Source organism: Onychostruthus taczanowskii, unplaced genomic scaffold (genome assembly GCF_017590055.1).
Source record: "Onychostruthus taczanowskii isolate IOZ18803 unplaced genomic scaffold, ASM1759005v1 scaffold71, whole genome shotgun sequence".
Lineage (NCBI taxonomy): Eukaryota > Metazoa > Chordata > Aves > Passeriformes > Passeridae > Onychostruthus > Onychostruthus taczanowskii.
Window position 1 is genome coordinate 3,224,940 of NW_024504898.1, and position 25,968 is coordinate 3,250,907.

The following is a 25,968-nucleotide window of genomic DNA, read 5'->3' on the forward strand; positions in this document are numbered from 1 at the left end:
TAATCTTACTAACTAAAGATTTGTAAGTTTTTCAGCTTTCCTCTTGTGCTACTTTGCACGCTTAGAGACAAACCTTTCCTCACTGATTGCATTGGTGTTTTCTGGCTGTTGTAGTGTCTTGTTGCTGCACTGTGCATTTAGTGCTGGGAAGGCTGCACAGGATCACAGGTCTGAGGGCCTAGAGAGCTAATGAAGTTACCAGGGATAGAGGGCCAGGGCTGGGGTGAAGAGTGAGGGGGCTGAATTGCCTAACATACATGCCCTGACTTCTGCACTGATGTCCTACATGAGCAAAGTGAATGTAATTTGTAATGGAATCAAGAAAGGATTTAACATGTGTTACTGTCTTTCAGGGAGTTGGGTGGGCTCTGGGGTGGTTTGGTAGCGCAGTGTGCAGCAGGTTTAGAAAGCAGGGTGGGGGGACACAGGCCCATTGTACACACACGTAGAGTTAAATCCCTGTGAGTTAACAATAAAGCCTTGGTCTAGTGTTTCAGGGAGCTGGAAAGCAGAAGTAGGGAACTCTGCTTGCTCAGATCCATGTCAGATGGTGTCACTCAGCACTAGGAGGGAAACGGGAACCAGAGAGCTGCAGGTGTCATCGTGTGCTAATGAGTATTTATGAATATGCAGCACACCTGCTGTTGTCAGCTGTGCGCTTGGCAGGACATGGGCACTCGGGGGTAGGAGTCTGGCTTTTCCTGGAATTAAAAGGTAGGTATGAGTGACCAGATCACTGCATTTGTGTAAGGCTTTGTGAAATGGAGGGCTCCTAATAGGCATTACATGTCTAAGTAGCTGGTGTAGGCTTCCTGCTGTGGGTCAAGTTCTCACTTTGCTCACTGAGACTTCTGAGATGCTGCTTTATGCTTGGTCTCCTGCTTAAGCTCTCCCAAGTGCTGTGTCCTCTTCATAAGTGCCTGTCTCCTGAGAGCTGAAATAACATGTTACTGTATGCTGTGTGGAACCATTTTTGTAGCCTTGCTGAGCTTTAAACCTTTTGCCACAGATAACACCAAGTCTGTGCTGACTTCTGGTGTGAAAAATCTTGTCCAGTTCTTTAGAGTATGGACAGGTGGCTGATACATTGCTAGAAGTTCAATTTAATTTTTAACTGATTTATAGACATTACCTATTAATTACCTATTTTCTTGTATGATGTCCTGTTCTTGAGGTCATCTTGACCATTGTCTGCCATGATTTCTTAAATACATTCCTGTGTCAGGTCATGACAATTTCCTGTGTTCTTTGTGAGGATGAAGAATCTCTGAACTCAGCAGGTAAGAAAAATTAAATTAATAGCTAGATATGTTGTTAAGCTTAAACATCAAAATGTTTAAACCAGAGTAACATCACCATCTGAGACATAGTAGACACCCAGTGGCAGAACCACAAGATTCCTGTTGAAGTTCTTAGGCTTGTGGAATGAAACTCTTCAGTGTAATTCTGTGGGCTTCTGGAAAAGATTCTTTCATTGCCTTTGGATAAATACTTAAAAGCCCAAAGAAGAAAAGTAAAACTAAAGTGAAATTAGCTGGAATTTAGGCAGTAGACCTGTGGCTGTCCTGTAGCTTAGTGCCTTGATCAAAGGCAAATCCAGTCTTCAGACAATGCATTAAGCTTATTACTACCATATTATTTGATACTTGTGTGGTTTAGGTACAGTATACAATAAATTGCAAGGAGCATGATACATTACTGTTGCAGATCTTCCTAAAATTGTTGACAGGCATGGGTTAAAATCAATTCCACCCAAGAAAGAATCTCAAACTGCCATAAGTCTGGCCTGATAAAAACCACACTTAACTTCCAGAGGCTAGGATATCAATTAGTGCCTTGATTGGGAATATGTAGATATATTAAGTTGTTTTTCCCGGGCCAGTTCTCATAAGCTCTAGAAAACCACTTAATACACTCAAGGAGAGCTCAGCTACTACTTTGGGGGCATAAAATAAGCAGGATGGCTTCTGCTGTGGTGTTAGTAACAAAAAAAGGTTTAATAAAAGGCAAAATAACAAACAGAAAAACTCAAGCCAGGTATAGAAGTTTGCTCCTCGTAGAAAGACTTCACAAAAGCCCCTCTTCTCTTTTGTTCTGTTCTTTTCTACTTGATTGATCAGGCGGGACTTTTTGGCTTCTATTCAATTAGATGTTCTCTAGTGTTTGGTGAAGTCCCTGAGGCCCTTTGAGATGGTTTTTCACCTAATAGTTGAGAGAAGCTTTTGGGCTTTTCTTTTTTGGGAGACAAACGTTAGTTTTGCCACTCTGTCATTAGGGGGCACATTCCTACACCGATACACATGTCTTTAGCTACACCTAGAAGGCCTGTGTTCAGTGTGGTAAGGATAACTGAGGAGGACAAATACAGCAGAGGGAGAAGCAGATCAACATTTTTTAATCTTTTAATCAAGTACTGTCATTGCACTACTTAAGTTCCACTAAAGTGGAACGTGCAGGGAATTGTGGGGGCATTACAGAATTAAATCAGGCAACTGGAATGGCATTATGTGGGCTCACTTAAAATGGTTCTGATAGGTATATCACATGTTACATGAGACCATAGATATTCAGATGGCAAAAAGTGATTATTGTGTAAATCCTACACCAAACAATAGAAAACGGCAATGCAGATCTTGAGTAGCTGTGTACAATCATCTACTTTTTTAATATGATCTTACGTATAGGAATGCTAATAAAAAGCAGATTGCCCCAGCAGTGGGGAAGCAGCTCCTTTGCCCACTCAGTTATTTAGATGGAGATTGCAAGATCTGGGGCAGCAGCCAATCCTTGTGACAAGCTGTTGTTTCCTGGACAGGATGGTGCTGGTTGGCAGTCTTGCTTTCATACAGAGCGGCTGCTCCTGGCGCCAGCTGGCTTTCAGCAAGTAGGGGGCCACAGTGGTGGTCTTGCTTGGGACACACTGGCAGACTATGAAGTATTGCCTATGTTGGGGGCAAGCTGCTGTTGATCAGATCTCACAGGGAGCATTCGAATTTGCTGTCCTTGCTGCTCTGTTGTGGCCTGGTAACAGATGTCTCGGTGGTGGTGTAGGCCGAGTGGTTGCATTAAGAAAAGGCTGTTCTGAATTTGCACTTGCCCAGGACAAGGAAACAAAACTCATCCTGCTCTACAAAGGTGAGTAATTTACTTAATAAAGTTCCTTGTCCCAAGCAGAGTTTGCAGAAAAGGGCACAGGATGGATGGCGCTGGAGACAATCAGATGTCACTTTAGAAATGGAAGCATCCAGCTCTGGTTGTGTTTTACACTTTTGCTTGAGCTGGCTTAAGAAGTTAGGCTGATAAGGAGCTGTGATGGTTGAAAGGAATTGAAATGAATTAATTTGGTATATGCACTCAAAATTCATGAATATATACAGACAGAAGAATAGCAGCCATCTCCTAAAAAATTAATTGTTTCATAGAAAAGACTATGTTGCAGTACTAGCAAAAAACGTGGCAATGAAATGTCTCTGATATGATGAAATGGTAATGATAACATTTTGTTGCAGTACTAGCAAAAAAACGTGGCTATGAAATGTCTCTGATATGATGAAATGGTAATGATAACATTTTGCAATGATGCATAACTTCTCCACAAGCTGTGGAAATTCTTGATAACATGGAAAGGGTGGAATAATTGGATTAGATCATACTTGGAATAAGGAAAACTGGAGGTCTAGGACCTTATCCCCACTCTTCACAGGATTTCTTGTAGATGCTATTACAAAAAGGTTATTTAAAGAAACTCGAAGCAGTGCAAAGTTTTTGGGAAAAACCCAACAAGCAATAATTGAAGTAAAGCAGTAATTATTCTGTTCTCAGCACAAAAATCATTAATAGCACAGTGTCACCTGAACAGTTGCTGAAAACAGAACTTAGAAGTGCTTGCTATGGCAACAGTGTGCACTTTGATTAGGATTATAGAGAGGGTTTTCAAAAATAAAATGTTGGATGCAACTTAAAGCAGACAAATACAAGCAAATAGGCTTTGATAACAAATTGTCTGGAAGTTCCCATGCTCTCAGGTGACTATTCCCTCTATGTGAAGTGGTTTGTGGATTCCCTCTGCCATAAAACAGTGGCTGGAAAGAGCAATCTTGACAATCTTCTGTGAAAAAGAACGGGCAGTTTGATTTTGTGGTGCAGTGTCGAGTTCATTAGATGGAATCTTGAACAAATAAGTAAAGCTGAACTTCAAGGGGAGAACACTGCATGGAAAAAGTAAGAAAACTTTAAAATGAGAAAGTAAATATGTTTGATATCGTCTACAGAAAAGTTAAAGTGGGAGGCTGTCAAACAGCAACCTGCCTGGTTTTTATGGTTTTGATTTTAATGAAGTGTGTTTTTTTCGGATACAAACACCACAGGCATGAGCACCCTCTGCAGGATGCTTGAAGGTGTTTCACCCACGCGATCCCTTTTGATTTTTTAAAGGTTAGGTTTTTCATCCTTACGGCTGGTGTTTTCCCTCGCCATGGTGGCGAAGTTGTGAGGTGGGAAGCCCCGGCACTGACCTCTTCCTGCCGACCCCGGGGGCCCTGGGGCGCTGGTGTTCCCTGCGGTGGTGCTGGGGCGGGCACTGGATGGCACTGTGCGGGGTTTGTACGAGTGGCCACGGTCGTCCTGGGCGTAGATTTGTGTTCCGAGAGGCAGATTGCTTTTAATGAAAGCCACTTTTTCTGTGCCCTGTAACGGGGCAAGGGGCCGGTCCGGGTCGCGGCTCCAGGACGACTCCCGGCTCCCCGGGAGGAGGAGGAGCCGGGGCCGGAGCCTGCCGGGGGCGGGAAGGGGCGGCAGGTTTGGGATGAGGAGGAGGAGCTGGAGCGGCAGGAAGGGTGTTTCCCTGCGCAACTCCCGGCTGAAGTGACTCAGACAGGAAACTCCCTGCCAGGCGCGGCCCAGGAGCGGAGCCGCCGGGCCGACGCGACCCTCGGCGGCCGGGCCGAGCGGAGCCCCCGGGCGGCCGGACAGACAGACAGACGGGCTCCTCCCGCCGCCGGGCAGCGCGCTCCCGGGAGCCGGCGGAGAGCGGGTGAGCAGCGCTTCCCGGGGCCCGCCCGGGCGCCTTCGCCCCCTCCCCCGATTTCGGACGCTTCATCTGCGGGGCCGGGCGGCTCCGCGCCCCTCTCGCTGGTAACCGCGAGCCCCGTACTCTTATTTGGGGTTGTTTATCCCCCCTCGGTATCTGGTGGTGCCGCGGGGGTCCCGCTGCTCGGGCGGTGCCCGGGGCGCGGCGGGAAGGGCCGTGCGGAGCCGCGGGCCTCAGGCGGGCTGGGTCCCTCAGCGGTGCGTACCCAAAAGCCGTTCTTGGGTTTTGTTTCTGCGGGTAAGGTTTGGCTTGTTCTCTCTCGTGCGTGGCCCGTGTGTCTGCAGCGCTCGAGTGGTCAGAGTTCTGCCTTCTAGGCTGTCTTAGAGTGGGCTAGATGGGGAAAAAATAAAAATACAAAGCCCTATGCAGGTTCATCTCCGTCTTGAGAGGAAGGAGGTGATCTGTAGTGTCTGTCTAAGGACGTGGAATAACTTCCTCATGAGGAACTTGAGAATTGTCCAGTAAAAATAACTATGCTGTAATGACAGCAGCACTATAGGCTAGAAAGTCCCCAGATGGATGGTCTGCCACCCCATCCCTCCTCTCTAATGAGCAAAGGTGAAGACAGACATGCACTTCATCTTTCTGAGTATTCCTGTAGTTTAACATCTCTGCTAATTTTTTTTTTTTTTTTTTTTTTTTTTTTTTTTTTTTTTTTTTTTTTTTTTTTTTTTTTTTTTCTTTTTTTTTTTTTTTTTTTTTTTTTAATCTTTGTTTTTTTTTTTTTTTTTTTTTTTTTTTTTTTTTTTTTTTTTTTTTTTTTTTTTTTTGCTTTTCACTAGGTTCTCATTGCCTTGATTTTTATTGCTGTGCTGTTTGATGGCAGGTTGAAGTAGCATTTAGACATGTAAATGGTTGTTTGTGCCAGGAAGGCTGTTGGAGGAAGTTGTCTTTGTGGGAAGCAGCCAGCCTGCCTGAAGTGCTGGCTGGAGAGCGTGTATTGGAGGAGGAGGAAAGCTAGCTGGAGGAATTTCTTCTTAATTAGAAGGTCATACCAGGCTTTTCTGTAAACTGTGGGAAATGGTAAGCTTAGGCTAATGAGGACTCCAGTCCTTATTGCATTCCAGTTACTTATTTGGCATAACTTTATTATAATAAGCTTACTGAACACGTACATATGCAGTGTTGTGTGGTAGTGTTTTCTTCAAAACTGAATTTACAGTAATACTGTAGTGCAATTTGGCAATCTCTGAATTACGTTTTTATTAATTGTACTTAAACTGTTTTATGCTCAGAGAATGTCTGAGCTATGTGATAGAAAAAGCATTGCTGCTCCTTGCTGAAGTTCTGGTTCTTGACTTCATTTAAGTCCCACTTTTACCTCTAAAAAACTTTTTTTTCAATCTTTTGTAAACACAAAGTTCCTCCTGTTCTAATGTAAAAGACTCTTTAAGCTTTCCCAGGCAACTGGTCTGTGAAGTCTGGCTGGTGTAGGCAGCCAGTTGTCTCTGTAGCTGCCAGGAGGGAGGAGGAGGAATTTGGAAGAAGTCTGTACAGCATTGGGAAGGCTTAACCCAGTATCATCAAAGCTTGCTTGGCTTGCCCTCTAAAAAGTGTACATCAGTCTTTCTTTGTAGCAGCTTAGATTTTTTTTTTTTTTTTAACAGGCACTATGTACTTGATGGAATATCTCTAATGTACTTTGGTTTTCAGGTTGTCAGCTTGGTTATGTATTCTGAGAATAAACCTCTCTGAGTCTTAGGAAAACACCCAAATACTCCCTCTCCCCAACATCCCTCCTTGAATGACTTTGTTTTGCTTACAGGTCTCGGGTTTGTCAGTTTCTTTTGAGGGTCCTGATGTGGCGAGTGGAGTGGTGTTTGAATGGAATGGTACGCTCAGCTCTGCTGATTAAAAATTTCCCCCATAATAGATATCACAACATTCAAACTTAAATGGAGCCACATTGTCTAAGTTGTTTAATTTTTTTTGAAATGTATGTTATAAGGAAGGGAATGTTTCACATACAATTCAGACTTTCCAGTTTTTACCATTTGAATGTGTGACTTATAAAAAAGCTTATAGTGTTTTAGTGATGTACCTGTAATACTCAGAGTATTCATTAACAAAATTCTTGTTTCTTCAGTCTGCCTTGGATGGAAACTGTCCTCTGGGCTTAAACCAAGAGATTCTCTTGGTCCATTATACTGACTTTGTAGCATAATTAATTAATTACTAGAAATCTGTTCTAGCTATGTGTTCCGTGTTAGATGTTTGTCTGATATACTCCTTAAGTTTTGGTTAGTGCTTTGTTTATTCATTCTGGGAGAGAATTGTCTTGGAAGGTGGCTTGTTCCTGAGGGTAGGTTTTAAAATCTTGCCGTAACTCTCTTGTCAGAATAATCTGATTTTTATTTTAAAGTTTGTTTCTCGAAGATTTCCAAGATATTGAGGTTGAGGTGGAAAATTCAGAGTGGTTGGAATTCAGCTGCAAGGTTGGAATAAAAAGATGGAACAAAAAAATCCCCACAAAGCTCGTTTTTTGTGGGAACAGTTGTATTCATCCTCTGGCCTGAAAGCTGCTTGCAATGCTATACAAGAGAAAATTTATTTTAATGTAACTTCCATGCCTGTATGTGCATATCAAGTGGGTTTCATTTTACAGTTTTTGCCCTGTGTTCCATGGGCAAGTTCTTCAAGTGGGGTTCCTTTGCTGTGCCAACAGGTGAAGTAAACTTGAATGCTGGGCAGCAAGTTTTACCCTGCTGAGCTGGAAGTCAGCTGTGCCATTGACTTCACTGCTTGAAACTGTGGCTGTGTGACCTTCTGAATTTCCACATATGTTTATACATTTGAAAATAACTGCAGCTACTATGGCAAGCCCCAACTTAATAAGCAATTATGCCTGAACCAGGGAAAGTGCTTGTTTACCCAGGGATGCTGCAGGAGCTTGGCACAGCCCAGGCGTGAGTGGCCACTGGAGCGGTTCGGGGTGGATCCATCTGTGTCCGTGGGATTGTGATTCATTTGAACAGCCCCGAGCTTCCCTGTGAACATGTTCTCAGGGATGGAGGCGAAGAGGGAGGAGTAAATGTAACAGATTTGTAAATTTTTGATCTGTAGAAAATATACCATGTTTCAAGTGGCCTCTGGCAGACTTTACTCTTGAAGGTCATCTTGCTACTTTGTGGCTACATTGTTATTTGTATAGAAAACAAATAAAATCCACCTATCCTTGTCCTGGTTTTTATGCAGAATTGAAACAGTAAAATGAAAGAAGGACATTTCCATTGTGGAATATGACTGTATACCTACAAAAACTCACAAAGAGCTTGGTAATGGTGCTTTATATTTTAAGCTACATACGTCAGTTCAGGATTCTTCTTTACTGCACATCTGCCCTTAGAAGCTGACATTAGTAGGGCTCGGGGGCACACTTTGCTGTGTAATACTGATAACAGAGTGTGTATTGATTTGCTTTGTTAAAACGTAATTCCATTAATCCACATCACTGCCTTTCTGGTGGTAACAATAATGTATGATGCATTGATGAGGCTTGCTACGAGAAGGCAGAGGTTGCAAAACAGCAGTTAATCTTTGTATCTCTTGGCACCAAAAATGTTATAAGATATTTTGGGTGGCTCCTTATCTCTTGTAAACACACTGGCAAAAATCCTGAAGCATGTTTTCTTCATAAGACTTGAAAGATTTTTCTTTGTGTTAGTATGTACTGTTTACTGTATGCCTCTGTTATGTCTGTAAATATATGTCCACTCACAAATGTTTGTGAAGAAAATCCTGTATTCACACACTTCAACGTTTTGGGGGAAAACTGGCTATCTTGGACTTAAACTGTAGAAAGTAGAGTTGTGTTAAAGGTTAGCATGGCACAAATAATCGTCAGGCATTTGCAATCTGAGAAGAAACCCCCTTTCCCTCAGGCTGAGCAGATATCAAGTGAATTTATAGCTGTGTAGCCTTTCTGCAGAAAGACCATTGTGGGAGAGGTGATTTAAGGTTGTGGGCAGCTGAGTTGAGCACAGATCTGGCTCGGAGTGTTGGAGAGGGAGCCCATCCCTCCAAGCCTTCCCAGCTGGGGTATGGTAGTGGTGCCTGCTCCTGAGGAGCAGCACTTGTGTCCTGCTGCTCTATCCCTTCCCCACATTTTCTGCAGCTGTTTCATTCTGCCAGACCTCTGCTCCTGCTGGAAGGGACCCCAGCAGGGACCCCATCAGTCTGATGGTGAGCTCAGGAGGACTCTCAGGGTGGAAATCCCTTCATTACTAAATTAGCTGCCTGCCAGGCACCCACTGTGTGGGACTTAGCCAGCTGTGGTCTGCTGTAGATTTGCAGCCCTCTTAGTCAAGCTGTGAGGTCTCTGCTGTGCTCTTCTCGATGACTGCAGAGAAGTAAAAATGAACATGGTAGTTCTTTGACTGGGTGGTTGTTCTGTGGTTCTCTGCGTGTGTGTTGCCAGGACAGGTGCTCTGGCCTAGGCAGAGCTTAAAGTGAGTGTCCTCCACAAGAGTGGACGTTCTGCTTGTTAACTTTACTAAAGCTTTTCTTACTCAAGTAGTCAGGTAACACTCACGGAATAGGCACTTCTGTTCTTGCTTTCATCCGAGGTAAATGCCAGGGCAGCAGGCTGCGGTGCCCTCCTTTTCCTGGTTTGTGAGTGCTCCCAGCTTACAAAGTGGTTATTTGTGGGGTGGACTTGTAGGATTTCTCTTTGCTCGAGCCATATACTGTGAGATTTTCTCAGTTTGACAGTCTGTCTTTCAGCAAGCCTTTCACGTGGCTGCTTTTTGCAGGTCTGCTTTCCGTACAGTTGGTCAGGAGGTAATAGAGTGACAAACAAACTTTTTAAAGCCAATAATTGCTCATTTGGTGGAAAAAAATGCCATCCCCCCTCCTCTCCATCCACTGAAAGGCATCTTAAGAATTCAGTCAGTGTGTAGACTTATGCTTACTAGATGACACTCTTTGCAAATGATTAGCAGGGTTGAGTCTTAGTAATGTTTTATGAATTACTTTATTCTAAAGTAAAAGAAAAAAATTAAATGGTGCTTTTGGTTTTAGAAACAAATAGATTTAAAAACCAGTACTGTGGTTTTATGTTAGGACATGAGTGTCAAGAGTTGACATGCTAAGTAGTGATTCCAGCTGTGCAAATGACACAAGGTGCCTTTGGAGATGCTTACTTTATACTCTACACCTATACAAGAGATTTGTTTCCAGGGTTTAGATAAAAATATGTTAATGCTGTACTTCAGTTTAAAATACTATAATTCTGACAGGGACATGGACACTTTGTTGGCAGGAAATAAAAATGCTGTTGACCTGAAGCTATTTGTAGCCTTCTTTCAGTATAACTCTAATTATTTTAAGTGGTTTCAGTGATATAAAATCAATAAGGAGAGTACACTGAATTATAGCTTCTGAGTGTGAAGTTCAGGCAAACTGTCATGACACACATGTGTCATGACAAATGTGAATGCTTGTCAGGTGATATCTGAAGTAATGCTTTGGATGAATTTTCACTGAAATTGTGTATTTTCTTGTATAAAATACTACAGATCATGAGCTCTTTCTGAGGAAAAAGACAGCTTAAGAAACTAAAATTTCTACTCCGTCCTGTACTGTTTCCTTATTTTTTTTTTTAAGAGAACTATTGAACCATTATTTACTTCTTGGCTGATTCACTCTCTCCTCACAGAAATGCACATAATGGTGGATTGTTTTTCAACAGTTTCTGAAGCCTGTTGGTTTGGTTTTTTAATTTTGTTTTCTTTTTAAATACCGTAATTGTGCAAAATTGTACATTATTATTGTACTGATTTAGATAAGAAACAAAAAGCTACTTTTAAGCATGGATAGTACAAATTTGCCTAAAATTCCTTCCAACTTACTTTTCAGATGATGCTGTGTAATTTTTTTTTAACTGAAAATGGAGAGTGTTGTATTGTTGACTTACCAAGTGCCTACAGGTATAGAGAAGGAGTGGAATGACAGCAGACAGCCTTTCTTTCAGAGTCATTTTTATTAAAGCCTTTATTGAATTTTTAAGCTCAAAATAAGGCAACACTGAAGCCAGAGCTTCAGCTGCAGGCATGCATTTAGAGAGCCCACTGGATATAATGAATGCTTGTTGTGTCATTGGGTACATAAGCTGTAAGATGGAGCTGGATGCAAAATGCAGAGGCACTGCTGCCCCCAGCAGTGGTGTGGTGGGTGTCCTTCCCACGGCAGGGCTGTTGCCAAGCAGACTCCCCTGAGGAGCTGTAAGACTGACCCTGGAGCTGGGGCAACCATCTGTGTAACTGGGCTAAGGAAGAGAGTCCTCCACTCCCCTGAGGAAACAATGTTGTTTTTTCTTTATTTCTCTCCATTCTTGTGAAATAAAAGTACAGAACTCGCATGCTTTATCAGGAACTGTAGTGATAGGACTAGGACTAATGGGTTCAAACTGAAAGAGATGAAATTTAGCTAAAAGATACAGAAGAAATTCCTGACTGTGAGGATGGTGAGGCACTGGAACAGGTTCCCCAGAGAGGCTTTGAGTGCCCCGTCCCTGAAAGTGTTCAAAGCCATGCTGGATGGGGCCTTGAGCAACCTGGTCTAGTGGAAGGTGTTCCTGCTGATGGCAGCGGGGATGAACTGTATGGTCTTTAAGGTCCCTTTCAACCAAAGCCATTCTGTGAGTCCAAATAAACAGTTTGTCTCGGGCTGAGGGGTTGTGTTGCTGCTTAGGTGGAAACCTGAAGATTCCAGACTCTCGTCTTTCTCTCCGTCTTTGAGGCTCATCTCTTTTACCTGTAACATGACAGTCCTCCATCTACTCGGGTGCTCAGTTCCCCTGTCCAGCTCCTTTCTGCCCTTATACACAGGTGTGCCCTTTTTGATTAAAGTGCCAGCACTCTGTATACACCAGACACAAAGGGCAGCCAAGGAAACCCATGCTGAGCAGGTGTGAGCAGTCTGTGATGGAAGACTTCATCCTGAGCCATGCCAGGCTAATCCCATGTGAACTTACTTTGCTTTTTCCTTTCTGGGGTGGTTATTGCTTTTGCTGCTCCCCTTCTCATTCTTTGCAGAATGTTCACAGGGGGAGTGTTATCTTTGCTAGGAAGTGAGAGAGCTTTTCACAACTGTTGTTGTACTGTTCACATGCTGTAAGTGCTGTGCTTCTGTGCTTAGCTTCTGTGCTAAACTTCAGGCTGTCCAAGGCACTGCTGTGCAGCATTGCTTCCTAGCGCCTAGCAGCAGGATCAGGAACAAGTACAGAAGAAATGCTTGTTGAGAACAGCTGCAGGAGAGAGCAGCATCAGCAGAATGCAAAAATGGCAGCAAACCGAGAAGATTAAAAAGGGCTGTGGAGGAGTGAACTGGCTGAGAGGGAAAGAATGCAAAAAAGAGAAGGGGAGGGGGTTGGTCAGGAAGGTGAAATGGTGCAATTCAACGGTGCAATACCAGAGAATATTAATAGGGTAAGGCAAGTAAGTGTAGCAAGACAGATCTCAGCACACCTAACCTAGAATGTGAAACAATGCTTAAATGTCTAGTTTCATTGCAGTCTGAAGAGAGGTAAAAATTTGCAACAGGCGGTTCATTCTGTACATTAGTTAGTTCACTCAGAACTAACTCAGTTCCGTGAGAATTAATTAGTAAACCAGCACAAACCCTCTCAGTCACCTAGCCCCATCAACAGCAGATTTTTTTTTTTATTTTACATTTGTGACTTACCTTGGGCTTTAGACTTAGGTTCACAGATAAAGCAAACCAAACAAAACAGCTATGTGAATTCTTGTAGCACAAATGCCATTGCAGAGGGGGGTTGCGTGCTGCAGGACAAACTTCAGAGACAGGCCTTCCCTCCTTGTTCATCTAAGTTGGATACTTTTTGAGAAAATTTTAGAGGCTTAGGCTTCTCCCATGCCATTGCAATGGAGTCTCAAATGAAATAAGTGGAATAAACAGAATTAATTTTTCATTTTTGAAGTGTGTGCATCCTTCACTTGAGATTCCTACAGAGGGATAGCTTTTCACGCTATATTTTAACATCAGGAAGTTGTATCTCTCCTAAAGCTTCAAGATGTGGAATGGTGCTGCAGATGCATGGTACTGGCCAGGCTGCCCTTCCAGATACCTGGTTGTTACTTGCTGCTTCATCATCATCCACTGCAGATGCTGCTGTTGTAGAATTAGTATGTGCTCATCCATGTGCTCCTGCTGGCTGCTAACACAGCAGAAAAAGATAAATTCACTCTTGTGGTGCCTTGCTAGCAAAAATATAGTGACTCCAGCCTGGTGCTATGGTACAGGAATGCTGAGGTTGCACTGTATTCTCTAGTTGTGGCAGAGTTTCCTTTCTGATGCTGTAAAAAGGAGTAGTTAGTAGACATACACATGGTGGCAGGCTTCAGGAAAGGCAATTCTGGACTATCATCACTCACCGTCACTCACTCAGTCTTGAGCTAGTCTTCATCCAAAGAGCCCGAGACTCCCTCATTCCTAATCTGCTGTGATGATAGTAGAGTGCCACACCTTCCTTTTATTGGAAAGTGCTTGAATTCATCCAGGATATTGAAAGGGAAGTTACTTGACAGGCATAACTAATTGTTCTCTGAGTCCTGGTGGTCAGTGTGTCAGCAAGCCATTTCAGCCCATGACAGCATCCTTAGCAGTGCTGTCCTTCTGACCTTGGTTATCCTGTGGGAGGAACAGTACTGACTCACTGAAATGTGGCTTTTATATTGATTATTGGTGCTGCTGTTGCTTATTGATACTGCCCAGAATTCAGTTTTCCAGGTGATAAGACTGGTGTATCACTGAGCACTTGAACCTTGCTCACACAGTCATAACACGGGCATTGCTTGTGTAAAGAGATGGCAGGGATGGGGATTGCTTGCTGGATGGTTCCCTGCAGGGGACAGAGGCTGGACAGGTAGCAGTGTGGATTGCATGAAAAATTCACATGTGACTGAACATGAAGAGCTTTTAATTTAGAAAGCTGAGATTTTCTAAAAAAAAAAAAAAAAAAAAAAAAAAATCCTCCCTTGCTATTAGCCTCATGTTCTTCCCCCAGTCTGTGCCTGCTTTTGGAAGCCTGCAGTTCTTGTGAGCCATATCACCCTGTAGGAGTCTAATACTAAATTAATCGTTTCTATTATATGGCCATTCTTCTGGGACTTGCTGTGACGTTTGGGTAGGATAATACAGTGCTGGAATTTTTTTCTCCTTTTCACGTTTTAAGCCTTTTTTTTTTTAAATTCCATTTGCAGATGTATTTTTGAAGGCTTAACAGTATGTCAAATCTGTTGCACAAAGGACTGTCAGCTGCTGTTTGCTTTCTTCTGTCTTTTACTTTAATCAGGCAGGCCAGCAAATGATGTGAAAAGCATTTTTCATTGCTCCTTCAGCTTATGCAAATCTGTTGCTTAGGAACGGAAAGGAGCTCTAGTCCCAAAAGGAACATCTTAGGCTGATCTGCATGGCAAAAAGGCAGATTGTCCTGTCCAGAGCACAGAAAAAGAGCATTCTAACAGAGAAAATCCATCGTGTTGCTGTTCTCTGAAGTGCTTTAGCAATCAGGGTGTTAAAATGTTTTCTTCTCAGTCTGAATTGATAGGTGAGCAGTTGAATGGCTGAGGTGTTCAAAATTTAATTAAAATAGAACTAAAAAGGAGTTTTTGAGAGAGATCTTGGAGGTTTGAAATAAAAATGAATATTTTTGTAATTACTGTGCTGTTCTTGGAAGAGAAAATCCATTCCTTTTGTTCTCTTTCTATTACAAGGGCCCTTTGTGATTAGAATCTCATGGCTTAAATTGAGTAGGAGCATTACACAGAATATTTAATCAAATTTTCATAATAGAAAAATTATATAATTGATTTTATGCAATCCAGTAGCATAGAAAAATGACACAATAGGACAAAAAACCCCTGAAAATGTTGTGTTGCTGTAGGGATAAAACTTAACTTCTGCTGCTGTGTGAACCAATTCTATTCTTGTGGGAATGTTACCATTAGTTGCCATGGAGTTTACTGTGGTTGGTCCTGAAGACCCCAGTTCAGCAGGCGAGTCAATCATCTTTTTAAATATGCATTCATTTGAATTTCTTTCCTTCAGTGTGTGGACTGTGGAATATTTCTTTTTTTTTTGAAAATAATATGCTTCTCTTCTCCCTCTTTAACTGCAGTATGTAAAATCTACCTGATTTTAATCACAGAATTCTGTGGTTTTAGGTAGGGTAAGCTTTTATTTATTTCTGCAAAAGGTATTTAAAATTATTTATTAACATTTATATTAATATATAATAATTTATTTTAAAATATCACTCATGTGGATACATATTTCAATTAATGGATTTCATGGCAATTTTAATCTTCAGTATCTGTGATACTATATTTTAATTTAAGATTCAAAGATTCTGCTTTTGCAGTCTTGGGAAAGAAGAGACACCATGTCAAAGGAAGTTGCTGTTTAAAGTGTGGACATACTTGCTCTTTGTCTTATTTTGAGCCTGGGAACACATACAAGATCAAATGCATCTGTTTAAAAACAAATGTGTCCAGTGGACTGCAAACAGGCGTGGGGCATCCCCTACCAACATCATTTTTCAGTCAAATGAAACACTATTTTCATCTGCAAAGTCAGAAAATATTCAAAAATTTCTGCAGTCCAGCAATTCTTTGTCATTGAAACTCCACCTTAATTAACTCACTCTTTGGCATATGACTCTCCATATTTTTAATATGAAATAATTTTTTTGCCACATTAAATTCTAGTCTTGGAGAGCTTTTTGGGTTACGTAGAGAATGCTGGATGTCCCAAAACACCTCTGCTTCCTTGAGCTGCATTCTCCAGCTAATATTTGCTTGTGCTTTATTGCAGTTGGGTGTGTGCTGGTGTCCAGGGCTTACACTGTGCTGGGTGCAGCTGGAGGTGGGGTGTGCTGAGCACATCTGCTCATCCCCTCTGAATGTTCTGTGGTAACTTCTCTTGCCATGGGGAAAGATAGAGAAACTGTGCTTGAGTGGGTCAGGCTTTGCTGATCCCAGCTCAGAGTGTGGTGTGAGGCCCCAGGCTGCCAGCTGCAGCCCAGGACTGCTGATCCAGCCCTTTGTGACCAGGGGCCCCAGACTCTCTTCTCCAGAGCTGGGAACTTGTCCTGCAGTTTGATCACTATAGGATGTGTTTTTTCTGGACAGTTTCAGGCTGTTTGAAGAGTAACTATCTGCATTTTGAAAGGACACATGCTACATTTAAACTCAGTTTTCTATGAGTTTTTGGTTAAATAAAGTTTCTTTTTCTTTTTTTTTTTTTTTTTTTTTTTTTTAACCCGAATACAAACCCCTGGAATAGGAGAACCTACATCAACATCATTTTTTTTTTTTTTTTTTTTTTTTTTTTTTAACCCAGAGATGTATTTAAGATACTGGTATAGTGTGTAGCATGGTGTCAAGAATGGTGAGATAAGATCAATGCTGATATTCCTCTGACTCTTCTCACCCTGAGATTCAGCAGTGACTCAAATCTTTGCACGCTCAGCTCTTCCCACGTGCCTGGCCAGGTGCTGTCAGAGGTGCTGGGATGGATGTGTCCTTTGGGACAAGGAGGGAGAGGGACTGTCAAAAGAGACAGTTGGGCTGCTCTGAAGAGTACAGGACTTCAGGAGAGGTTTGCTCTGCTGTCACTGCAGAAAAAAGTACCAGTCAGCTGTCAGATTTAGATGTTAATTATTTTTGTTTATTTCAGGGAAGTTTAACATTGTAACTCCAACTTCCATAAAGTAAAGCAAGAATTGCAATAGACACAGTTGTGTCCACTGTCTGATCTTTCCAGTATGCAGCAATATACCAGGAGATGTACTGTAAGGAACTGACAGCAAAAAACACCTGGAAATAATTTCCAGCTTGTTGCCTGCTGCAATCCACTGTGCTTCAAGAGGGAAGCCTGCTGTGTTACTGCTCTGATGGTTGTGTGAGGATAAATCCTTAGAGATTTCAAAGTGAGGGTGCTTAGATATCTTCAGGGTGTCAAACCTTTGAGTGAGTGATGCAAAGGAAAAAAAGTGCCAGTCAGCTTTAGATTTTAATTATTTTTGTTTATTTCAGGAAAGTTTAACATTATTACTCCAACTTCCATAAAGTAAAGCAAGAATTGTCATAAAGTAAATGCCTCTGCTTTCTGTGTCTAAATCTTCTTAAGCTGCTGTCACAGTATCTTGATATTTTCTACCTTTGTTTTTATAGCTATTAATTATACTATTTATACTAATTATACTAACTATACTAATTATACTATTAATTGACAGAATTATACTGTTTATCAGTTTTCTGTGGGAATGTTCACTTGACAATCTTAGTGCAGGTGATAATGACAGTTTGCAAATTTAAATGGCATATGTACTTGTATTCTCCAAGGACTTTCCATTCTTCTCCTGTGTATTTTCAAGATACTCAATATACATTTTGGGTTTTTGGAAATGTTTTGTGGTAACGTGATACCAGCCTCATAATCTCCCTGCCTTATCTAACACAGCCATAACATTGCATCTGATAACTTTTGTGGTGAAGGTTTATTTTTCACCAGTAAGTATATATCATCACCAGTTATTTGAGGTAGAACTTTTATCTTGGGAATCAATGTCTTTTTGAAACTCAGCTGGATAATTTCATAAGACCATTAGTCCATTTCTGGGAAGTCTTGGCCATAGGCTAAAGAGGAACTGTGTGGTAATTTCTGCACTTATAAGAAGATCTCAATAAGGGTACAGTTATCTAAGTTCATTTGCCTTACCCACATTTATATAACTTGCTTGCTAGTACAGGTTGTATGTGTTGGATTCTCTGCACTCCTACTGAACATGTGTAAGAACTATCTTGTATCATCAAGCATATTTTTTCCTGTTTCAGCTATTAATAGGCTGAGTCCTGCTTAACTCTATCACTGAAAGAAAGCTTAAAAGCTTGTTACTTAACTCTCTAGTATTTGGGGGATTTTTTTTACCTCTTAAATTTTACAACAGAATAGTTACAGCAATCCTTTCTTTCACAGTGATTCTGAAATTAATGCTCTATTATCTGCTTTCTCAGTCCTTATCTTCTGTAGTTCTTATTGTTTCTTCTGGTTAGTTTTCGGGGTTTTTTTTTGTTTGTGGGGTTTTTTTGTGGGCTTTTTTTTTGTTTGTTTGTTTTGTTTTGTTTTGTCCAAAACATTTTTCCCCATAATTTGCTCCTGTTCATATTTTCTTACAAATAATCTGAAGCTTCAGGAGGCCCTGAAAAGAGCATGGCTGAGAGATGCATGCTGGCTGTTTTCTGATATGCTTGGAATTAAGAATGCAGAGCTTCTGCTAAGACTTAGACATTATTCTGTAAGGATGGAGATGTGGAAATGGTATCTCAACTAGGACTGACAATCATCTCCTCTAGATATCAAATCAAGTTGTTAGCAGGACACTGCTTACATGCAGTTGCAAGGCTGAGAGCAATGATGAAGAATTATGATATTTTAAAAAGGTTGCCTACTCTTTTGTTGTGAATATTTTCACTAATAATCTGGTTTTGAAGTAACATCAAAATGTAAACAATGCTAGAGAAGCTTTCTCTTTTTGGGTTGATTTTTCACATGGACAAAATGTGAGAGAGAGCTCAGTGCACTTCTCCACAGCACATGGACCCAGACAGGGTGCTCATCTCCTTCAGAAATGAAGAAAAAGAGGTTATCCTAGTTTAAGCTAGTCTGTGACCTTGCACTAACATACAAAAAAATCCCCACACCCTGGGACTGATATCTCTTGACCCTTGGACATGGTGGGACTTGGTACTGTGAGACTGAAGTTCTTTTCTGAGAGGGATTTACTTGCTTTAAATCCAGAAAAAAGGAATTGAGAATTGGCACAGGCACTGCTCTTCCCTGCTTAGAAAGCTGTGTGTGCTCATCAAACACCAACATTTAGCAAAACAGCTTGCTGGTGTATGTGATTCTCTCTCCTCAAGGGAGAATGTAAGACCATGAATGTTGAATGTTCACTAATTAAGTGGTGTACAGCCAGGAAAACATGGTCTTGTTAATGCATTTTTACTTTAGTGCTTTAAGGATAAGTCATAATCCAAAGATACTGAAAAGAAAAATATTACTTCAGAAGTAATGCTTACATGTGTTCTGCCTGAGAAAAGCTGTCCTGGGAAATCTCATGTGGGTATGGAACTGAAAACACAGCTTTTTAGGAATTTAGTATGGAAAAAAATTCTTAGTTTGGATAAGTGTCCTCGTATAGCTATAATGATGAGTATGACTACAGTATTTTAGTTTGTTCTCATTTATGTAAATCCTAATCAAACTTTTTTTTAAGTACGTCTTTGAAGTTTCTTATGTTCTCTGCCATAAATGAATCTGTTAAAATATTAGCTCTCCTGCCCAATAATTTCATCTGTTGAAAACTCACAACTGTTAAGGAGGCAAAGCTATCCAATTTTGTGTCTTGGGAAATTTAGCTTTTCTTAAATTATTTTTTCTGAGCTTAGGGGAAGAAAAAAATCTGGTTCTGCCAGTCCTTCATCATTGTACATGAGAAACAGCTGCTGACTTTGGAGCTTGTTTATCAACAAAGATAAAGAAGGGGAGAAAACCCCTGAGCCAGTTCCAGCTGTCACCCTGCCGCTGCTGTTGTCAAAACTCCTCTGCTCTCTTCTGGGGAGTCAGAGGGGAAATGTGAATCACACCCTTGCAACGTTTGCAAATGTGTCAAAGCTGGGCAGGAAGGAGCTGCTTCCTCTTTCACGTCTTGCTAGATACTGGAGTGCAAAGCCTGGGCAACGGGGACATTGAACTTGGCCAACGAAAGACCAGGCGTGTGGACACCTTTGGCAAAATCGCACAGCGGAGCTGTCAGTGAGCAACCTGAGAACAAGAGGACATTTACAACTGACTGTGCCCAGTGGCTTTTGTTTCCCTGCTTTGAAAAATGCTGATCTTTGGGAAATCATGCTGAAGGATTTCAAAAAATTTTCCTTCCCGCATTTCTTTTCACAACCCAGAGGGCAGCAGGAAGCTTTTGTTTCTTACTTGTGCCCCTGGCCTGTTAGTGGGGGTTTCCTAGATTTGTGGTATTAAGTAGAGGGGAGTGCAGGTCAGCTGGGATTTTGGGTTATATTTTAAAATTGTTTTCTAAGTATTAAAAGCAAATCCACAGATAGTCTAATGTCCTGTAGTGTGAACATAGCTGATGCTGGAGGAATACTCCTGTGCAGCTGTAAATATTGAGGCCAAAAGCATGCAAGTGTGCTTACAGAATGGGGATGTACAGGCCACATCTTCAGAATATTCACTTGTAATGCTGAGGAAGTACTAGTCAGGAGCTTGAAATTTGTGAATACCTGACTCTGTTCAACAGCAGGGGCCCAAGTCATTGGTGGACCATGTTTTAGGAGGAGAAGGAAGATGTGTGGACTGGGGAGAGGGTGATTATACTTACCTTGCACGCAGTGACACCTCCCCTTTACACAGATAGTTGCAGTAGTTTTTGGTGTAGAATGGCTAGCCACTCTTCACTATGGGTTTTAGAACCATTTTTGTAGTGCTTTCTCGGAGCCAATACTTTGTGGTTATTTGCCTCTCTGGTGGGGGAGAGGGCTGTGGGCCCATTGATGCCACCCCCAGCACATCCCAGAGCAGCTGCCCACTGGGCATTTCTGCTTTGACAGGGAGGCTAAGAGGAAGAAAAGTGTCAAGTTGAAGGGAGGCTGTCAGTTCATCTGTTTTCTTTTTTAGCTAAAGCTTGATTTATAGATACTCAGACTCACCTATAAAGTGCCTATAGACATGGGCTCATCTGTAGATGTTCTGACTACTTGGGGGCTCAGTTTCCTCTAGGATAAAATTGTTCAGTCTGACCTCCTCACAGGACTTTTGCCCAGCCATGGAAGTTTTTTGGCATGTGTTGATTTATTGAAAGAAGGACACCATGTTCTTTGCCAGTCTCTAATTTGAGAATAATTGTGGTTCTTGTGTTGGAGCTTGGTCTGGGTATAGGCAGGTGTTGGGCAAACATTCTGGCACAGGTTTGTCAGCTAGCACTCCTGTCAGTCCAGTCCTTTTTTGGCAAGGATCACAAATTGCACAATATGAGCACTGGTTTATTTATTTATTTTAACAAAAAATGATATGCTCAGGCTGGGAGCAAGGTTTAGGCTGGGCATTCAAGAAGACACAGACCTATGAATCCTTCTGTTGGTTGTTTATAAAGTCGTTGGCAAGCTCTCTCCGTATGTGGTGCATTAGCTTTGCAGCAATGGCTTGGTACACAGGGCTGGTCTCTGGAGATAGACAGGTAGTCACTCCTGGTTGCTTTCTCTCCTTGGGTTTGGGTTTTGGTTCTGTTTTTTTTTTTGTTATCAGCTGAGCCTTCCTTGGAGGTAAAGCTGCTCTTTCTGTGGATCTTTCTCCAGGAATCTATAGTAGGCAAGAGAAAGTGAGGCGGTGTTTCTCCCAGGCCAATAAAAGTGCAGTGAGTGGTGGGATCACGAGCCCATACCAGCTGTCTTGAAGTGAGTTTTCATCAAAGTTGCATTGGGATGTGCTTGTACCCTCCCTGTATGTGGGGATGGAACAAATCCATGGGGTGTCACATGCCAGGCAGGGTCCTGTTCCTCTAGGATGTGGGTGCTCAGTGTTCCTTTCCTTCTGGTTAGCGCTGAGGGCAGTGCTCAGCTGCTCCCTGCACCATAGGTGTATGATTTTTCTCTGGTAAATGAGGGGAAATAACTTGCAAAAAAAAATGAGACATGCTGATTAGAGATATTACCTTAAAAATCAGTATTTTTTTAACTCCACTGAGAAGAATGAGTAGATCATTATACAAAAGTGGATGACTGAGTTGTTCCACCCCACGTTTTCTTCCTAAATTTTCACAACATCACAGAATAGGTAAGGTTGGAAAGGACTACAGTAGCTCACCTGGTCCAACCTCCCTGCTGAAGCAGAGTCATCCTGCAGCACGTGGCACAGCATTGCAGCCAGACAGTTCTTGAAAAGTTCCAGTGAAGGAGACTCTACAGTTTCTCTGGGCAGCCTTTCCAGTGCTTGGTCACAGGTGGCTCAGATTTCTTTCCTTTGCCCTTCTTGGTTCAGAACCCCAGGCAGCAGCAGCAGTCAAAGGTTTATGGTGATTGCCATGGCCCTGAGGGTCTGTCATCAGCTACCCAAAGCAGATCTGGCTGTCCTAGAACATGAAACACTGGAAATTGCTGGCACCTTTTGACAGCCTGGTCTCCTGAAGATGATGTGGTTGTAGAAGCTGTAGTGCGTGAAGTTTTGAAAGTACATTGGCTCAAAACTGAGCTTTAGAGTCATCATTTCCTCTATTTTTGATCTATTTCTGGTGTCCAGCAGTGGGGGAAGGAGAAACATTTCTCAAGTCCTAAAAGTAAGGACAGGGATGTAAGTCTGAAAAGTTTTATTTAAAGTTGTATTTGAAAATCAAGTGGGTTTCTGTTTGACTGTTTCCCTTCCATTTTGGTTGAAGGGAAACTTCCCATTTCCCGCAATAGAAATAGTTGCTTGCTCTTCATGTTACTCAATTGTTTACCATGTATATAGTAACACATATAAAATTATATCTATGTGTATGCATCTACATATCTACATTTATGTATGTATTTTCTAACCAGGTGCAAAATGACTGCTCAAGTAACTCTGGAGGATGCCTTGTCCAATGTTGATCTCTTGGAGGAATTACCATTGCCGGATCAGCAGCCGTGTATTGAGCCCCCACCATCATCTCTTCTCTACCAGGTATTTTCTCATTAGAGGAAAAGGTTTTTCCATTTCCCAGTGCTGTTAAGAAAGAGTATGTTTTGCCCAAAACCAAATTGTGTTTATATTGGCAATATAGATAAAAATCCTTTTCTCAGAACCATAGAATGGTTTGGGTTGGAAGGGGCTTTAAAGATCATCTTGTCCAGCCCCTCTGTCATGGGCAGGAACACCTTTGACTAGAAGCAGGTTGCTCAAAGCCCCATCCAGCCTGGCCTTGAAGACTTCCAAGGATGAGTCAGCCACAACTTCTCTAAGCAACCTGTTCCAGTGCCTCACCACCCTCACAGTCAATAATTTCATGCTAATACCTAATCTAAACCTACTCTTAGTTTGAATCCCTTCCAATTCGTCCTGTCACTACATGCCCCTGTACAAAGTTTCTCTCCAGCTCTCTTGCAGGACTCCTTTAGGTCCTGGGCATTGCCATAAGGTCTTCCAGAGCCTTCTCTTTTCCAGGAAGAAAAATGCCAAGTTCTCAGTTTTCCTTCTTAGGAGACATGGTCGTACAGAAGACTTAATTCCATGAATTCCATGTTTTCCTTTTCTCTGCAGCCGAACTTCAACACTAATTTTGAAGACAGAAATGCATTTGTCACTGGTATTGCAAGATACATTGAGCAAGCTACAGTCCATTCTAGCATGGTAAGTAGATGTTCAGATACACACTTTTGTATTACATAGAACATAAGGAGAGGAATGTGTCTTCTTGCAGTTCATAAAAGAATTATGGTCACAGAAAACAGGTTACCTACTTCCTACTTCCAGGGGCAGGTAAGATGAAGAAGTGTGTGGCTTTTTTTTTTTTCTCAAACACACTTCTTAATTTTTTTTTAAATCGCCTTTTCTCTTGAGCAACTAATGTTGTTCCCTTCTTTCATGGCATTCTTGGAAAATTAGGAATAATATATCTTATAATTCTAGAGGCCAGTTCACAAATGGTGGAATGGACAGATAAAGCACCTGGTTACATGCTACTGAAAATTATGAATGTTTACATCAATCTAGTTTTGAAATTATATGGTTACTCCTTTACCTATTTTGATTATTTGGATATTGTTGTACCTCTCCTTCACCATGTAAAAAGTTGCTCTGCATGTACTGACTCTTTCATCCTTGAACATTCCACCTGGGGTCCCTGAATTTAAAAAGAAGAATAAATCTCATCACCTTCCCGCACCCCAAGATCAGCATTCCTGTTTATACTTATGGATCACAGTGTCATTCATTTTGGGAAGAAAGAGCACACATAAACGAGTCTAATATGGGGAGATAATAATTGATGTATCATTCAGCATGCAATACATGTATGTTTGTACATATACATTCTGATAAGAGAAATAGGTTCATTTGGACAAGGGCTTGGAATGACAGAAGACACCTAGATATAATCCTTGTGAGTTACAATTCCTAATTACATTGAGTGTCTTCCCTACAGAATGAAATGCTAGAAGAAGGCCAGGAGTATGCAATCATGCTATACACATGGAGAAGCTGCTCAAGAGCCATTCCCCAGGTATGGACTCTACTGTCATGCAATTTGTGAACTTCTGTCTTGTTTTGGGGTGGAATTACGCAGACAGAGATTTGTTAGTGAGATCCAAAGCGGAGTCTGTTTCTGAATTCCTGAAATGTTAAGCTGGGCATGCCATTTAGCACTTGGGGACCGGTTGGACTTTATTTTTTTATAGGGTATTTATAGCAATACCACACAGGGTTTGTGTCAGACTTAGTTTTTGGATCAAGAACAATATAGGGGTAATGTGCTTTAAAAGGAAAGCTTTTGACTGTGGGATCTGCTTGAGGTCAACATTTCAGTCAAGAAAATGGACTCTTCCCACTCCCCAGTTTAATTCTTAAATTCAAAACAGGTAGCATAGCACATAATGATTAACATTCAGCTTAAACATGTACATTTCTAGACACTATTACTCCAAGGTAGCCACTTTCTAAAGTTCAGAGCTGCACAGTGCTTTATTGATCTGTATACAAAAAAAAAAAATCCCTGCTGTGAATAGGGCACAAGTAAGCTTCAGGTGTCTGGGAGTGGCTGTACAGGAGTGGAGTGGGAAGAATATTAAGAGGTGTCAGAAAACTGAACACAATTATTACCATGAGTTGACTCCTTCCTTTTTTGCAGATTTGTAATGCAATTGTTTTTTATACTGAAATGCAAGGAAGGCTTATCTTGTGGTTAAAATATTTAGAGTAGAAGTCAGGTAATCTGTTTTAATTTACAGTTCTGGCCCTATTTTAGTGCATGATTTTGAGCAAGTGGCTTAATGTGGAAAGGTTACACCCTACACACCCTACAGAGGTGTTTGACAACTGAATTACTCACTGTAAGGTAGAAGGAGAATCTTAGATTGTTTTGGGTTTTTTTACATACAATTAAGCTTAGAAGATTAGCACAAGATTACCAAACCTGGAAATTTTTGTCTTTAAGTTATTCTCTTTAGGATGATATTGCATTTTCTCAGGATCTTAGTTGCTGAGGCTTTATCAGGGAAAGTTGCAAGTATAACAACCTCTTTAATTATCCACAGGTCAAGTGCAACGAGCAGCCTAACAGAGTAGAAATTTATGAGAAAACTGTGGAAGTTCTGGAGCCAGAAGTCACAAAACTGATGAATTTTATGTATTTTCAGGTAAAAGGAATGGAAACAAAATTTGTCAGTAGGCTTGTAATTTTATATTCCTGCTTTGTATACTTCATATTGTGTGCTCTGGTACTGAACCTAGTCATTATATCTTAGAAAAAAGACACCATATTCCTCACAGAAGAGCAGAATTTTTAATGCCTGTCTTAAAAATTGGAGTCAATCTCCATTAAAACTTTCAACATAAAGTCAAATGTAATTGCATATAGTCCCTATGCAGCACATGGGGACAGAGACCTGTCACTTCAGGAAGAAAGGAAATAGAAATATAATGTGTTTCACTTGTATAATAAAAACACTCAGCACAGAAACCATTTGCTGTGGAGTGAGGGATGCACAAGTCTGGAAGCAGAGCAGCAGGTGCAACTTTGCTGTGGTGATTCATAACTGAGGCAGGCTAACCCAGTTGTTGTGACCTGCCAGCCACCCGAGCTGGAGAATAGCAGTCTGTCTTGCCTT

General features: G+C 41.5%; 1 protein-coding gene across 1 annotated transcript in view; it reads left to right on the forward strand.

Moving 5' to 3' along the window:
• Positions 1-4,848: 4,848 nt before the first annotated feature.
• CYFIP1 (cytoplasmic FMR1 interacting protein 1) overlaps positions 4,849-25,968 on the forward strand; it is a 76,288-nt gene continuing 55,168 nt past the window's right edge. Inside the window, exons 1-5 of the mRNA XM_041422083.1 lie at positions 4,849-5,032; positions 22,705-22,828; positions 23,405-23,494; positions 24,288-24,365; positions 25,396-25,497. Of these exons, the coding sequence (XP_041278017.1) occupies positions 22,712-22,828; positions 23,405-23,494; positions 24,288-24,365; positions 25,396-25,497 (387 nt within the window). The 5' untranslated portion in view covers positions 4,849-5,032; positions 22,705-22,711. The remainder of the gene's footprint in view (positions 5,033-22,704; positions 22,829-23,404; positions 23,495-24,287; positions 24,366-25,395; positions 25,498-25,968) is intronic.